Source organism: Monodelphis domestica, chromosome 3, assembly GCF_027887165.1.
Source record: "Monodelphis domestica isolate mMonDom1 chromosome 3, mMonDom1.pri, whole genome shotgun sequence".
In the NCBI taxonomy this organism is placed as follows: domain Eukaryota; kingdom Metazoa; phylum Chordata; class Mammalia; order Didelphimorphia; family Didelphidae; genus Monodelphis; species Monodelphis domestica.
In genome coordinates this window covers 410,849,175-410,867,328 of record NC_077229.1, presented here as the reverse complement: position 1 = coordinate 410,867,328, position 18,154 = coordinate 410,849,175, and the positions used below count along the sequence as shown (strand labels likewise).

Genomic DNA, 18,154 nt, shown 5'->3' with positions numbered 1-18,154 from the left:
GAAAGAGGTAAGAGAAGTGAATGAAATCTTAGAAAAATTAAGAGTTAGTAGACATGTGGAGAAAAATAAATAGGGCCAAAAAGGAATGCACCTTCTTTTCTTCAGCACATGGTACATTTACAAAAACTGACCATGCATTAGGGCATAAAAACATTGCAAACAAGTGCAAAAGAGCAGAAATAATAAATGCAACTTTCTCAGATCACAATCAATGAAAATAATAATTAGTAAGGGAACATGGAGAGGTAAATCGAAAATTAATTGGAAATTAAACATTATGATTCTCCCAAAACAGTTAGTTAGAGAACAAATCATAGAAACAATTAATAAATTCATTGAAGAAAATGACAATGATAAGACATCCTTTCAAAACCTATGGGATGCAGCCAAAGTAGTACTCAGGGGGAAATTTATATCCTTGAGTTCATATATTAACAAATTAAGAAGGACAGAGGTCAATGAATTAGGCATGCAAATTAAAAAATTAGAAAGCGAACAAATTAAAAATCCTCAGATGAAGACTAAATTAGAGATCCTAAAACTCAAAGGAGAAATTAATAAAACTGAAAGTCAAAGAACTATTGATTTAATAAATAAGACTAGAAGCTGGTACTTGAAAAAACAAATAAAATACACAAAGTACTAGTCAATCTAATTAAAAAAAGAAAAGAAATAAACCAAATTGACAGTATCCAATATGAAAAAGGAGACCTCACCTCTAAGGAAGAGGAAATAAAGGCAATCATTAAAAACTACTATGCCCAATTATATGGCAATAAATATGGCAATCTAGGTGATATGGATGAATACTTACAAAAATATAAATTGCCTAGACTAAAAGAGGAATTAAATAAATTAACTTAACAACCCCATATCAGAAAAAAAAAATGAACAAGCCATCAAAGAAAGCACTAAGAAAAAATCCCCAGGTCCAGATGGATTTACAAATGAATTCTCTCAAACATTCAAAGAACAACTAATCCCAATATTAAACAAACTATTTGACAGAATACGCCAAGAAGGAGTACTACCGAATTCATTTTATGACACAAACATGGTACTGATCCCAAAGCCAGGCAGGTCAAAAACAGAGAAAGAAAACTATAGAGCAATCTCCCTAATGAATATAGACGCAAAAATCTTAAATAGGATACTAGCAAAAAGACTCCAGCAAGTCATCACACAAGGGTCATCCACTATGACCAGGCAGGATTCATACCAGGAATGCAAGGATGGTTCAATATTAGGAAAACCATCAACATAATTGACCATATTATCAAGCAAACTGAAAAAAATCCCATGATTATCTCAATAGATGCAGAAAAAGCTTTTAATAAAATACAACACCCATTCCTATTGAAAACACTAGAAAGCATAGGAATAGAAGGGCCTTTCCGAAAAATAATAAACAGTATATATCTAAAACCATCAGCAAACATCATCTGCAATCAGGATAAACTAGAAGCCTTCCCAATAAGATCAGGAGTCAAACAAGGATGCCCATTATCACCTCTATTATTTAACATTGTACTAGAAACACTAGCAGTAGCAATTAGAGAAGAAAAAGAAATTGAAGGTATTAAAATTGGCAATGAGGAGACCAAGCTATCACTCTGTGCAGATGATATTATGGTTTACGTAAGGAATCCTAGGGAATCAACCAAAAAGTTACTCGAAATATTCAACAACTTTAGCAAAGTTGCAAGATACAAAATAAACCCCCTTAAGTCATCAGCATTTCTATATATCTCTAACCTATTTCAGCAGCAAGAATTAGAAAAAGAAATACCATTTAAAATCACCCTAGATAATATAAAATACTTAGGAATCTATCTGCCGAGACAAACACAGGAACTATATGAACACAACTACAAAACACTTTCCACACAGTTAAAACTAGATCTAAACAATTGGAAAAACATTGATTGCTCATGGGTGGGATGAGCGAACATAATAAAAATGACGATCCTACCCAAATTAATTTACTTATTTAGTGCCATACCCATTGAACTACCAAAAAACTTCTTTACTGAATTAGAAAAAACCATAACTAAGTTCATTTGGAAGAAAAAAAAAAGGATATCCAGGGAAATCATGACAAAAAAAATGCAAAGGAAGGAGGACTTGCAATCCCAGATCTCAAACTATACTATAAAGCAGTGGCTATCAAAATAATTTGGTACTGGCTAAGAGACAGAAAGGAGGATCAGTGGAAGAGACTTGGCATAAATGATCTCAGCAAGACAGTTTATGACAAACCCAAAGACCCCAGCTTTTGGGACAAAAATCCATTATTTGATGAAAACTGCTGGGAAAATTGGAAGACAGTGTGGGAGAAATTAGGTTTGGATCAACACCTCACACCCTACACCAAGATAAATTCAGAATGGGTGAATGACTTGATCATAAAGAAGGAAACTATAAGTAAATTAGGTGAACACAGAATAGTACACATGTCAGACCTTTGGGAAGGGAAAGAGTTTTAAACCAAGCAAGACTTAGAAAGCGTCACAAAATTTAAAATAAATAATTTTGACTACATCAAATTAAAAAGTTTTTGTACAAACAAAACCAATGTAACTAAAATCAGAAGGGAAGCAATAAATTGGGAAACAATCTTCATAAAAACCTCTGACAAAGGTTTAATTACTCAAATTTACAAAGAGCTAAATCAATTGTACAAAAAATCAACCCATTCTCCAATTGATAAATGGGCAAGGGACATGAACAGGCAGTTTTCAGCCAAAGAAATTAAAACAATTAATAAGCACATGAAAAAGTGTTCTACATCTCTTATAATCAGAGAGATGCAAATCAAAACAACTCTGAGGTATCACCTCACACCTAGCAGATTGGCTAACATGACAGCTATGTAAAGTAATGAATGCTGGAGGGGATGTGGCAAAGTAGGGACACTAATTCATTGCTGGTGGAGTTGTGAATTGATCCAACCATTCTGGAGAACAATTTGGAACTATGCCAAAGGGTGATAAAAGACTGTCTGCCCTTTGATCCAGCCATAAAACTGTTGGGTTTATACCCCAAAGAGATAATAAGGAAAAAAACTTGTACAAGAATATTCATAGCTGCGTTCTTTGTGGTGGCCAAAAATTGGAAAATGAGGGGATGCCCTTCAATTGGAGAATGGCTGAACTTTGTGATGGAATACTATTGTGCTAAAAGGAATAATAAAGTGGAGGAATTCCATGGAGACTGGAACAAACTCCAGGAAGTGATGCAGAGTGAAAGGAGCACAACCAGGAAAACATTGTACACAGAGACTGACACACTGTGGTACAATCGAAGGTAATGGACTTTTCCATTGGTGTCAATGCAGTGTCCCTGAACAATCTGCAGGGATCTAAAAAACACTATCCACAAGCAGAGGATAAACTACGGGAGTAAAAACACTGATGAAAAGCAACTGCTTGACTGCAGGGGTGGAGGGGATATGACTGAGGAGAGACTCTAAATGAACACTCTAATGCAGATACCAACAATATGGAAATGGGTTCGAATCAAGAACACATGTGATACCCAAAATCTCGCGTCGACTATAGGAGAGGTGGTGGGCGGTGGGGGGGAGGGGGGGAGGGAAGAAAAGAAAATGATCTTTGTTTCCAATGAATAAAGTTAGGAAATGACCAAATAAAACAATGTTTAAAAAATAAAATAAAATAAAAAATTTTAAAAATTTTTTTAAAAAAAGAGAAAATTTAAGGGACTTATTAAGGTTGAAATGTTTATATGTCTACATGGAAAGAGGATATCTGTAATTCTTAAAAATTATTCTTAGTAGTTCAGAAGATAGAAGGAATTTACTCAAAAAGTGGGTGGGGAAGTAAGCTGATTATAATGATATGAAGTATATGATAATATACTATGTATGTAAATGTGATGATATGAAACAATATGCATATATGACATGTATGCATATGAATGATGAGTAAAAAATCAAGGGGTGAAAGATAAGGTTGCACAGAGAGAAAAGGAAAGGGAGAGATAGAATGGGATAAATTATATAATATAAAAAGGTGTGAAAAATCATTATAAAGAGGGGAGGATAAGACTAGTGATGGGAAATGCTTAAACTTTATTTTCATCACAATTGGAGAAGAGAGGGAAAAACAAGTACACTCTGTGGTGTATAGAATTCTATCTTACCCTATAGAGAAGTAGAAAGGAAATAAGACAAAGGAAGGGAGAGTTAATTGAAGGGAGGGGAGAAGTGGGAGGAGTGACAAAAAAGCAAAATACTGGTGAGGAGGAACAGAGAGAAAGGGAATAGAGCAGGATTTAAAGGGGATAATATGATGGAAAGTAATACAAAGTTAGTAATCATAACTCTTAATGTGAATGGGATGAATTCACCCATAAAATGGAAGTGGATAGGAGTGTGGATTAAAAACCAGAATCCTAGTATATGTTGTTTACAAGAAACACATGTAAGGCAGAGTGACACACACCGATTCAAGGTAAAAGACTGGAGCAGAATTTATTAGGCATCATCTAAAGTAAAAAAGGTAGAAGTAGAAATCACGATACCAGACAAAGTTAAAGTAGAAATTGATCTAATTAAAAGACATAAGGAAGGAAATTACATTTTGCCAAAGGTATTATAAACAATGAAGTAATATCATTATTAAACATTTAGGCAACAAATGGTATAGCATCTATATTTCTAAAGGAAAAATTAAAGGAGCTTAAGGAGGAAATAGATTGTAAGATCAAACTAGTAAGAGATATCAACTTTTCCCTTTCAGAACTAAATAAATCAAAACAAAAAAACAAACAAGAAACAAGGGAAGTGAATGAAATGTTAGAAAATTAGAGTTAAGAGATATCTGGAGAAAACTGAACAAGGATAAAAAGGAATATATCTTCTCAGCAGCACATAGTACATATACAAAGATCTACTATGTACTAGGGGCACAGAAATATTGCAAACAAATGGAAAAAAGCAGAAATAATAAAAACAATTTTTTTAGATCATAAGATGATAAAAACTGTAATAAACAAAGGTCCATGGAAAGGAAAATTTAAAATTCAATTAGAAACTAAATAATAAAATCATAGAAACAATTATGAACTTCATCAAAGAGAGTTACAATGAGGATACAACATATCAAAATTGATGGGATACAGCCAAAGCAGTTCTTAGGGGAAAATTTATATCTCTGAGTGCCTAAATCAATAAAATAAGAGAGGGAGGAGATCAATGAATTGGGCTTGCAACTTTAAAAAAGTAGAAAAAAGAAAAGAATTAAAAATCCTCAGATAAAAACTAAATTGAAAATCCTAAAAGTTAAAAGAGAAATTAATAAAATTGAAAGTAAAAGAATTATTGAACTAAGAAACAAGACTAGGAGCTAGTACTTAGAAAAAAAAAACAAATAAAGTACTGGTTAATCTAATTTTAAAAAAGAAAGAAGAGAATCAAATTAACAGCATCAAAGATGTAAAGGATGATCTCATCTGTAATGAAAAGGAAATGAATGTAATTATTAATAATTAGTTTGCCCAATTATAGGGCAATAAATATGACAATCTAAGTGAAATGGTTGAATATTTACAAAAATATAAATTACCTAGATTAACAAAGGAGGAATAGAATGCTTAAATAATTCCATCTCAGGAAAAAAAAAATGAACAAGTCATCAAGGAACTTCTTAAGGAAAAAATCTTCAGGGTCAGATGGATTCAGAAGTGAATTCTATCAAACATTTAAAAAACAACTAATCCCAATAACATACAAACTATGTGACAAATAAGCAAAGAAGAAATCTTAGCAAATTCTTTTTATGACACAAGCCACACAATCCAGAAAAGTACAGGCCAATTTCCTTAATGAACAGAGACGCAAAACTCTTTAATCAAATGCTAGCAAAAAAACCATAGCAAGTTATCACAAGGATTATTCATTATGATCAGGTGGGATTTATACCAGGAATGAAAGGATGGTTTAATATTAGGACCATTCCTAAAAATAATAAACAGTTTATATTTAAAATTATTAGCAAGTATCATGTCCAAAGGTTACAAGTCAGAAGGCTTCCCAATAAGATCAGGAGTGAAGCAAGGATGCCCATCATCACCTCTATTATTTAATATTGTACTAGAAATGCTAGCAGTAGCTATTAGAGAAGAAAAAGAAATTGAAGGGATTAAAGTAGGCAATGAGGAAAATAAACTATCGCTCTTTGCAGATGATATGATGATATGCTTAAAGAATTCTAGAAAATCAACTAAAAGGCTAGTGGAAATTATTAGCAACTTTAGCAAAGTTACAGGGTACAAAATAAACCCATATAAATCATCAGTATTTCTATATATTTCCAACAAATTTCAGCAGCAGGAATTAGAAACTCCATTTAAAATCACTATAGAAAATATAAAATATTTAGGAATCTATCTGCCAAGACGAAGACAGGAATTATATGAACACAACTACAAAACACTTCACACAATTAAAACTGGGCCTAAGAAACAGGAAAAACATTAATTGCTCATGTGTAGAATATAATAAAAATGAAAATCCTACCCAAATTAATCTGCTTATGCAGTTCCATACCTATCAGACTACCTAGAAACTTTTTTATTGAATTAAAAAAAATTATAACAAAATTCAAATGGAAGAACAGAGGATCAAGAATATGAAGAGAAATAATGAAAAGGATGGGGACCTATTAGTACCAGATCTTAAACTGTGCTATAAAGCAGTGGTCATCAAAACAATATGGTACCGGTTAAGAGACAGAAGTGTGGGTCAGTGGAATAGATTAGGAGTAAATGACCTCAGCAAGCTAGTGTTTGATAAACCTAAAGATTTGACAAAAGCTGCTGGGAAAATTGGAAAATAGTATGGGGGAAATCAGGTTTCAGTCAACATCTTATAACCTTTACAAAAATAAATTCAAAATGGTAAAATGATTTAAATATAAAGAGTAAAATTATAAGTGAAGTGAACTATATAGGGAAGTATACCTGTGAGATCTGTGGGAATGGAAGGAATTTAAGACCAAGCAAGAGAAGGAGAACATTACAAAATATAAAATGAATTATTTTGATTATATTCAATTAAAAAGTTTTTGTACAAATAAAACCAATGAGTCCAAAATTAGAAAGAAAGCAATAAATTGGGAAAACATTTTTTATAACAATATTCTCTAACAAAGCTTTAATTTCCCAAATATATAAGGAACTAAATCAAATTTACAAAAAATCAAGCTATTCCCTAATGGACAAATGGTCAAGGGATATGAATAGGCAGTATTCACATGAAGAATTAAAAACTCTAATCTATTGATTAGAGAAATGCAAATAAAAACAACTCTGAGGTACCACCTTACACCTAGGTGATTGGCCAATATGGCAGCAAAGAAGAATGATAAATGTTGGAGGGGATGTGGCATAATTGGGACACTAATACACTGCTGATGGAGCTGTGAACCATTATGGGAGGCAGTTTGGAATTATGTACAAAGGGCTTGAAAAGAATGCCTGCCCTTTGATTCATCCATACCACTGCTGGGTTTGTACCCCAAAGAGATAATAAGGAAAAATATTTGTACATACAAAAATATTTATAGCTGTTCCCTTTTATTGGCATAAAAAAAAAGGAAATGGGCGGAGGGGTACCCATCAATTGAGGAATGACTGAAAAAAATTGTGGTATCTGATGGTGATGGAATATGCTATTGTGCTGAAAAGAATGATGAACTGGAGAATTTCTATGTGAAATGGAAAGTCCTCCAGAAATTTGATGCAGAGCAAAAGGAGCAACCAAGGAGAACATTGTACACAGAAACTGAAACATTATGGCACAATGAAATATAACAGACCTTTCTACCAACAGCAATGCAATGATACAGGGCAATCCAGAGGTACTTATGAGAAAGAACACTATCCACATCCAGATAAAGAACTGTGGGCGTAGAAATGCAGAAGAAAAACATATGATTGATCAGGTAGTTTGATTGGGATATGATTGGGGTTTTGGTGTTAAAAGATCACTCTATTGCAAATGTGAATAACATGGATATAGGTTTTGACCTATGATACATGTATAACTCAGTGGAATTGCTTGTCAGCTCCAAGAGGGGGAAGAGAAAGGGGTAGGGGTAGAGGGGAATCATGAATCATGTAACCTAGGAAAAATACTATAAACAAACAAATAAACAAATATTTTTTTTTTCAGGTTCTATCAACCTCCAGAGCCAGAAATGACAGAACTCTGAATGGAGACTAAAGCATATCTTTAAAAAAAAAAATCTTTATATTTGTTGTCTTTTTGTGTTTTCTTTGGAATATGGCTAAATATAAAAATGATTTGCATGACTTCACATAATATCAAATTGCCTGTTTTTCAAGCAGAGGGGTGGGGGAAAGGTGGAAAAGAGGGAGAATTTAGAACTCAAAATTTTAAAAAATGATTGCAGATTTTTTTTTTACTTATGATTGGGAAAAAAACATAATTTTTTAAAATACTGAGTTCTGCTTTTGACATATGTTTAATATGTTGATAGCACATATAGAAGATATCTATGAGACAGCTGATGATGTAAGATGAGTTGAGGATTAGGGTTTGATATACAGAAAGCCAATGAGTATCACTAAGAGACAATAAAGAAAGGGATTCAGGATAGAGCTCTGAAGGGCAAGTTTGTAAAGGAATGGGAAATGAATAATGTTTCAGTATAGGAGAATGATACAACAAAGGAGGGAAAAGAGGTAGAAGGAAAACCAGGAGAGTATTATCATGGAAGCGAAGGATGAAGAATGTGTCATTTTCACTTAGAATAAAGTAACAACAAATCTTTTTTTTTTTAATCTTAAAGCAGCAGGACCCAAGATATTCCTTATGTAAGATTTGAGGCTTAATGAATACTTCTCTTTAAGCGGTTTTTGAAGAAATAAAAAAAAATCCATTTCAGAAATAATATCTAAGAGTAACAACCCAATATAACCTATCCATAGATACTTTTTCAAAGGCAAAGTTCCAACTAAAAAGGCCAAGAATCCATCTTTGATACAACTCTAGCAACATAGTAAAAACTATTCCTTCCTTTCCTAATATATCAGTTTTAGCAATGGGCATGGGACTAAAGATATAAAAGTAATGGGAGAGTGATAAATTAAGTTGTTCAGATTTGTAATCTATATTTATTATCATCACTACTACTTTTTTTTTTTCAAAATTTCATGTGTTTCTTATTTCAAAACCATGTGTTTCAGATTGATCTTAGTCTAAAAGTAGTAAGGAAACAGATACACAACAATCAGTTCTCATGACATTTTGGAAGAGATCCTACAATGTGTTAAGAAGCTTCCAAATGTGCACATTCACTATTACTGAAAATGGCAACTGCTGAAAAAATTAGAATCCAATGAAGAAATAGTTTATTGTCTTGATTATCATCTTTGAATACCCAACATAATTCTTTAACACAGTAGGTACTTAATATATATTTCATGAAATAAAGAGTCTACATGTAAAATTTAAATCTCTAATAAAAATATTATATTTTAGAGATGTATTAATGATCATTAGAAAGAAAATACAAAATAAAGATCGCGTGCCCATGACTGATCAGCGAGTTCAAACACCTGCCTTACCACCACGAAGCTTGGGACCAGAAGTAAAGAGATAGAACCTTCCACGTCCCCACCTAATATCCCCTATCTACAAGAAGTACGTAATGACAGGAATTCAGTGGGCTCCTGGGAAGTATAGTTCTTTTTTTAGGGTAACACATTTTCAATTATACATACAAAAAGAAAACTTAGATATTTAATAGGCGCTATTTTTAGATATTTAATAGGCAATATTTTGTGTGAGCTATACAAAGTCATCATTTCTTACGGTTACTATACTACCAGTCATAGTTCTAGTTCTCTATAATGTAATCACAGGGCATTAACAATTACAACAAAGTGATATTTATGAATACCTTATTCTAAATATCCTGTATTTTCTTAATAAAATATTTACAGCCAGTTCATTTGTGCATTGCTTATGAACTCATTTATATATGCCCAAAGTTCTAGTAAAATCCCTTACATTGAGGTCTATTTGGAAATTTATGCTGATGGGAAAAGTCATAAACATGCATCATAAAATGAGTTATTTAATGAACTTGTAATATTTAGTTAATTAATCAAAGGCAATGTTGTAAGGACCAACATTAAAAGTACATCTATTAAAAAACCTCTTAAAATAATATCCTCTTACAAGAAGCTATAAAATCTTTTAGCTCACCTCCAAATTTTCACCATCTGCAGACTCTTTGGTTTTTGATACAGGAGGAGGAGAAGACACTGGAGGAAGAGGACTGCTTATGATTTGAGAACTAAAAACAATAAGAAAAATTATAAACTGAAGATATAAATTATTGTACTGCTAGGTTATTTGGCATATAACAAATTTTATCTATAAAAGTAATTGTTTTAATGGAACTAAAATCAATCATATATATTAGAAATTCCTTTCTTCTTCACAACATTTACATAATACATATTATGAGGCAGAATAATTAAATTTTATATTGTAAATATAATTACATATACAACATATGTTATGAGACTAATATAATATTATGAGGAAGAATATGTCTAAAGATGTGAAAATCTTAAGAGGACAGAAAAAAGACATATATAAATAAATCTCTGAGGTATCTAACAGCTCTTACTTCCTCAAAAATGTGAAAACAATTAACATTTCACAGATTTCTCCAGTCTTCTTTTAATTCAAACACAGGAGACACAAAAAGCATGAAGAAAAAAAAATAAAATATACAATTAAAGATCTATTGAGTACCTGCTATATTCCAAGCACTGGGGATTCAAAGCCAAAAAAACAAAACAAACCCAAAAAAACACTTTCCCTCAAGACCCTTACATTCTACTGATAAGAATATAATCAAAAGTTGGTAGTAGAGAAAAAAAAGAACACTGGAATAGCAATTAAGAGACATCGTAGCCGCTATTCATGTAGGCAATATGCTAGGCAAAAATATCAGTTCACTTCTTGGCGGCCAGTTTATTTTTAAATGAATGAAATGAAGATGATGGTTTAGTTGAGCTTTAAGTCCTTTTGAGTTTAAGAATTTAATTATTCTAAGAATTCATAAAGTACCCCCAAATGTGATCTCTTATGAGGTAGAAACCTTAAAGAAGAAGAGAAATGGAATTCTCCTGCCTACCTGCCAATAGTAAACACAAAATCTTTTTTTTTTTTTAAACCCTTACCCTGCATCTTGGTATCAATACTGTGTAGGGCTAGGCAGTGGGGGTTAAGTGACTTGCCCAGAGTCACACAGCTAGGAAGTGTCTGAGATGAGATTTGAACTCAGGACCTACTATCTCTAGGCCTGACTCTCAATCCACTGAGTCACTTAGCTACCTCAGTAACACAAAATCGTAATGAAACTACAAAAATATAATGTACATTTTCAATTTTTCTGCTATTAACAATAATGCCTCAACAGCTTTGGTAATTAGTCCCCTGAAGGTTTATTTATAGTATGTACGGATAATAATTTCAAACACAAAACAAAGGTTAGACATATTTGATAGAAAAGACAGGGGAAAAACAAACAGCCAAATAAATTGTCACAATGAAATGTGTGATCAGTTCTAAAATGTATTTTGTTCCTGGTAATCCATACCTATCTATTTCTGCAGGATTTGTTCCAGAGCTTGATACACTCTCAGACACAGATCCTTGACTTTCTTTCTTAATAGGTTCTAATCCATTCTTTATGTCATCAAAGTTTTCATACTTGAGGGCCTGAACCAGCTGTAACAAGTACATCAACAAATCCTAAGAAATAAGGAGAAAGAAAAATAAAGACATTTTAGCAGAAGTTTTCACAAAGGACACGATGATTTCACTTCTAAGGGTATGACAACATTTTAAATTCTGTGAAAAAGAAAGAAAACTATGTTAATAACCAAATTAAGAAATCTGGAATGGTAACCTTATTTCTTTTCACATTGCATTACCTTCTTTTTTTTTTAAACCCTTACCTTCTGTCTTGGATTCAATATTGTGTATTGGTTCCAAGGCAGAAGAGTGGTAAGGACTAGGCAATGGGGGTTAAGTGACTTGCCCAGGGTCCCCCAGCTGGGAAGTGTCTGAGGCCAGATTTAAACCCAGGACCTCCCATCTCTAGGCCTGGCTCTTAATCCACTGAGCCACCCAGTTGCCTCCTACACTACCTTCTTAATACAAAATGCAACAACAGCCTTAACAATTCAGGGCATTTATCTCTCACTGCCTTTTCTGTCTGGAGATAAAATCAAAAGTTCTCAAAATTCCACTTTTGGAGAAATAAGACATTGTTGACAAGAGCCCAAGGAAAAATGTGTATTTTCACATTAATGGCCAAGGCAATGCATTTTTTCTGAAATGAAGCAGTCCTAAGAAGCCAAAAAGAATATATTAAAAAATAACAACAAAAAAAACCCCTAACTTATGCTAGTGATGATTAATGGGCCAATTAGGACAGAAAAAAGTCAATAAAGAAACTGTTTATTATGAACACTCTATGACTGTGACAAGATACTAGTAAATTTAATATTTAAGATGTGTTTTGTTGTATATTTCACAACATTAACTCTCCATTATTCTATGAATCATTAAGAACAGCTTAACAATTTTACTTTGAAAAACTTTTAGATTAAAGAAACCTTGAATATTCAGGTAATAAATGGTTTTCTTATATTCGTCACCACCTCTCCATTTCTACTACAAGAACAAGTCCAGAAACTCATCTCACATATTAGTTACTTTAAAGCCATCCCAACTAGGCCTATCTCAATAAAATCCCTCATAATTACAACAGTTCTGAACATTCTACTGCAAGGGAAACCTGAAGTTTGAAGGGATGCCTCAGAAAGGACAAATGGAACCTTCAAAGGACCTGTGGGGAATGGGAGAGTTACAAGTTCAAGCAATTGGAGCCAGAGAGAGAAATTTCTGTTCCTTCTTATCTAGGACTCTAAAGGCGCTGGATGGGAGAAATACTCATCTCAAACCCCTTTGCCTGAATTGAACTGAATGGAATTCTTCATGCCCAATTGAAGACAAGTTTAGAATAGAGACTATATTTTTCCTTAGGGAAACTCAAAGCCATATTCCCTGGAAAGTTTTGGTCAAGCCCTCAAAAGTTGCCATAGTAAAGAGATAACAGGGACCTTCCTCTTTACCTCTGCCCTTTCCCTTCCTTTCAAAATAAAGTAGATACTTTGAATCATAACAGAATTGACTTAGAGTTTATGTAATAGAAGGGGAATTTCTATCCATTAAGTTTAGAAGGAAAGTTGTGGGGAGTAGACTTACCTTCTAGTCTGAACTGCTTGACTCCATTAGTAACTGCTTAACTCAGGGAAAGACAAGGGAAGTGTCATACAGAATTCAGATCCTAAACAGCTGCTCTCTGGTCCCTTCATCTTTTAAGTTCCCCTCGATATTACACTAAATATCTAAACTTCTTAACTTAAAATCGTTTTCACCCATTCCTTTCTTCAAAAAAATTTTCGGTTACCTCAATTTCGACTGAATTTTGGTTTTTAAGAACTTGTAAATCTAACTACACTTTACCAATGTAGTCTTCAGGTTTGATTTAAAGCTGGGATATTGTGGAAAGACAATTGTACAAAGAAATCTGATTCTGATCAAGTTTCTCAGTGTATCTCAGTCTCCTTATTTCTATCCAAATACTCATATAAAAGACAGTGTGGTGCAGGGGTAAAAGTTCTAGGCATGGAATTCTGGATTTGAAACCTACCACATAACTATAATAACTACAAGCAAATCACTTAATTTCACAGAGCTTGTTTTTCAACTGTAAATGAGGATATTAATAGTTAGTCAACAAGCATTTATTAAGTGCCTCCTAAGTAACAGGGACTGCGTGAAACACTAGGGATATAAAGACAAGGAAACATATGGACCCTAAACTCAAGGAACTTACATTTTAATAGGATAGTCAACATGAAAATAATTATATACATATAAGATACAGAAACTGCAAATGGAAAGCTTTATTCGAGTAGGAAACAGGAAGGCTTCTTATTAAAGGGGAGATTTAAATTACATCTTGGAGAGGACTATGGAAGAGGTAGAGATAAGAGCAGAGCACTCCAGGTATGGGGGATAGGCAGTATACAAAAGCGTAAGAATTGAGTAGAGACCCTGAAATAGAATCTTGGAGTATGATGGAAAGATTGGCCTGAGGTAAGGGAAGAGGAGCTGAGGATGCTGGGAGAAGAGGAGCTGAGAGAATTCTGAACCAATGGATGGGCACTTCCAGCCTGGGAAAGATACAGTCAGGAGCACTTCCTGAGGGTCAGAGAGATATTCCCGATGTCAGGAGGTCAAGATCCTGATTTCCTCCTTGCTATATACCTCTCTCCAGCTAGAAAATCCTCCACAAATTCCCTTACCATTTAGACTCCTGCTACTCAAGACTGACCAAGAGTCAGTTGGACTCTGAGGGAGAGGTCAATCTGCCCTCTCATCTGGGTCTCTCCCCTTTCCACCATTCTCTAATTAAATAACAAAGACTAAGCTTAAGTTAGTGTAAGCTTAAGAGATAAGAAACAAGGTATTTGACCAAAAGGCTGGGGGGGGGGGGGGGGTATCAAATGCTGTGGATTTCAAATATCTGTTGAATTTAAATTATTAGGTCTCTCCTGATCCCTCCATTCTGCTCCCTGATCTCTCCTGCCTTCATTCCCCATCCCTTTAAAAATAAATTTCAGTTACTGTCAGTTAGAGATTGGTTAGAGGTTTCTTGACAGATAAAGGTTGGGTGTGTGGGCATAAGATTAAAAGGTGAAACCTTTGTTTCATCTGGGACAAGCAAAGAACCAGCTAGTCACTGGGGTTATAGGGAAGGTTCATACAACTGTGAAGATTAACTCTTCCCTGATTGTAAAAATGAAATTAATTAAACTCTCCCCTGATTGTGAAAATTAAATTAACTCTCCTGCCCATTTTTAGATTTAATCACCAAAAGTGTAAACATCCCACTTAATCATTTAGACAATCAGAATCAACTGACTGCCTCCTGGGCAGTTCTAAGCAAGCCTTTAGACTATGATTTGTCTACATAAAAAGTAGAGGAAGGCACAGGAAGTGACACAAAATAAAGTGTCTTTAAAAGGAATTACAACTTCCTGTGAGAGTCAGTTCTTCATTCTTTGGAGTTGAGACTGGAGAAGAATCTGCTGACTGGACCTGAGACCCTGTTCCTGGTGAGGCTGTTCTTAAATCTTTTCCTTAGGACTGACACGTGGTGAATGAAAAAGCCAACTCCTTTTCTGGATTTTCTGAAGAGATTAGCCTCAGAAAAGACCTACCTCTTGAGAGAGACATCCCCAGGTCCTTGGCTTTGCCAAGGCCCCTCCAGCTAAGGACTAAACATCCCTCATCGGGTTGAGTCAAGGGCCAGGAGTAAATTACTTAGTGCTTAGGCTAGATATCTTACACCCTGTCCTTTCTCTGATTTTCTTACTTCTTTCTTTCTATATTTTGTTAATAAATCTCTTTGGAATAAATTAAATTCCTGGTGACCCTATTCTTAAATAATCCAGTCCAATGTTTTATAAAATAACCCCTTTTTTCCCCCTTACACAACAAAGACCCTTACCCTTGACAGGGGCTGTCTGAGATATCACATCCTCCCAGCAGCTTGAGCTCACAATCAAGGGAAGAAAAACAGACAGATTCCTTCTCTTCCTCTCTGTTTGATCCTTAGCCTTCAGGTCAGCTAACCTTGGGGAAAGAGAGACACTGCCATCTCTCAACAGACTTTCAACTTTCCTCATGTCCTTTTTGCCTCCATATTTCCTTTCAACCCCTCACTGGAGAACCATCTCCATCCTGTGAGATAAACCCTGTTTTTTACCCTTCTTGATCAGTAAGAGAGGAGAGAAATGCCCCTCCGTTTTCTCCCTCCATTTACCTCCTCTTTTACAAAAGGTAGTTAGTGTTGGGTGTGAACTAGCCTACTAGCAGGTAGGCCAAAGTAGCCAAATCATAACAGTGCATGGAAGGAAGTTAAGTGGAAATTTATTGGAAAGGTCAAAAAGGACCAAGTTGTAAAAGCCTTTAAATGTCAACCAAAGAGCTTTATATTTGATCCTGGAGGCAAAAAGAAGTCACTGGGGGTTAATAAGTATGAGGGGAATGAGGATGATTATGTTGAATCTGAGATTAAGTGATTACACTCTGGCAGTTAAGTAATGAATGGATTTGAAACAAGAAAGACTTGAGACACAGAGACTATTAGAAAGTTACTGCCCCGTCTAGAAGACAGGTGATGTAGGCCTGTAAAAGGAGTATGAGCAGAGAGAAGGAGGCATATGGGAGACATGATATGACACACTTGAACTTTATTCTGAATACTTTGAGTTTGAGATACCTATTAGGAAAATCAGCAAAAAACAAGTTGGAAATGAGGGCCTAGAGCTCAAAAAGAGACTAAGGATAGATTATATAGGATGTGGAGACCATCTTTCCAGAAATAATTTTACTAATGGAAATTGATATCACCAAAAATAGGGAGTAGATCCAATCAACATGGTTTTATGATTTTCTGCAGCTCTGTTCAGAAGTAATTGAACAGAAACAAAGCAGACTGTGGGAATAATCCTATGGTTGGAGTTTGGTTGACAATAGAAATGGGATTTAAAAGCAGAAGACACTATAGAATTGTACTAGTTTCAACTACAGATCTAGAGAGGAAAAGAGGAGAGTACCAGGGTAGGAGAGAACAGGGGTAATTATAACAAGGATAAAGAACTGGGTAAGGTATCATGGGGTGTTAAAAAGAGACAAGATAAAAGTTTATGATCACATACGGGAGTTTTGGAGTTCATAACATGCCAATTGTAAGTGATATCAAGGGCACATCTATGAATATAGTTGAAGTGGAATGAAGGTGTAGGTCAAGGAAACTAAGCAGATTGAGGAACCGGGAAGTTTAAAGTATCTGACAAAGCATTAATATTATGATTAAGTCTCTAGTCTGAGGGCAAGACTGTGTCAGGCACTAAATTGATTCAGAAAGCAGGGAGAATATCCAGGGGGTTTCCACAGCTACCAGGAGCTACACTGAGTAATCAATTTAGACTGAATATACTTCTAAGAAGTTGGAGAGTGAGTGGTAGAGGGAGAGTCTAGAAGTAACATAGAGGAGCAAGGAATATTTCAACTTCCCCAAATAAACCAATGAGGGTTTATAGGGAGAAGGTATGGGTAAAAGGGTAACTAATACCAAAAAAGGTAGCCAGGGATGCAGTGTTGTCAGAAGAGACCCAGGCTTCAGTGAGTGCTAGAAAAGGGAGTAAGAAAAGAAAAAACATTTTGAATGAAAGGAATATTGGTAATGACAAGGTGTTTCATAAATCACAGTGGAAAGGGGCAAGCAGATCTTTAGTTGGACATAGGGGTGGCAGCACTGAGGAACCAGGAGGTTAGATTAAGGGTATAGGAGGAAGGCTGCAGGCAGTTATCAATGGGAATTGAGGTTTATCCTTGTCAGTCAGAAGTTCAGAATCACTGGCATGTGGAAAGTATAGGTGGGAATATACTAACATCTAAGAAATGAATTCAGGGTCACAGAGTTGTTGTTATAGGTATTACAAACCTTAAAATTCTGTTTAAGTATTAGTTATCTTTCCAAAGATTCTACAATCTCATCAAGATGAATATTCCCTCTACATTGCAAACTGCACCAGCTATTCACTTTCTATTCACTGCAATTCTTGTTTACATTCTTCCTTAGGTTTTGCACAAAGGATCTAGTCCTCAAGCCTTCACTCTATATTAATTGCACATTTCACAGGTACCAAGCCAGCAATTAAACTGTGAATCTGTTACTTCTTGATTACTACATGATCCTGGCTCTTCTCTATTTCAAGGCTAGCATGGTATTTTATTATACCATACTGTCTTTTGAAAGCACAGGAATGTATCAAATGCCAGCTAACATGCTTAATAAAGCACATTAATATGTCATATTTTTAGTTTTTCTTTAAAATTATAATAGAAGACAAAAGCAGCTTTAACAACTTGATATCTTTTAATACCTGTAATGTTTAAAATGCTCAATAAATGTGTATGATTCACATTACTAGGTAAAAA

At 34.4% G+C, this 18,154-nt stretch overlaps 1 protein-coding gene across 2 annotated transcripts in view; it reads right to left on the bottom strand.

Moving 5' to 3' along the window:
- Nucleotides 1-18,154, bottom strand: part of PIK3C3 (phosphatidylinositol 3-kinase catalytic subunit type 3) — a 215,952-nt gene that overhangs the window by 144,774 nt on the left and 53,024 nt on the right. For both annotated transcript variants that reach the window (XM_007486726.3, XM_056824362.1), the window contains exons 11-12: nt 11,667-11,821; nt 10,259-10,349 (exon numbers count right to left, since the gene is read on the bottom strand). In XM_007486726.3, coding sequence (XP_007486788.1) covers nt 10,259-10,349; nt 11,667-11,821 — 246 coding nt within the window. The remainder of the gene's footprint in view (nt 1-10,258; nt 10,350-11,666; nt 11,822-18,154) is intronic.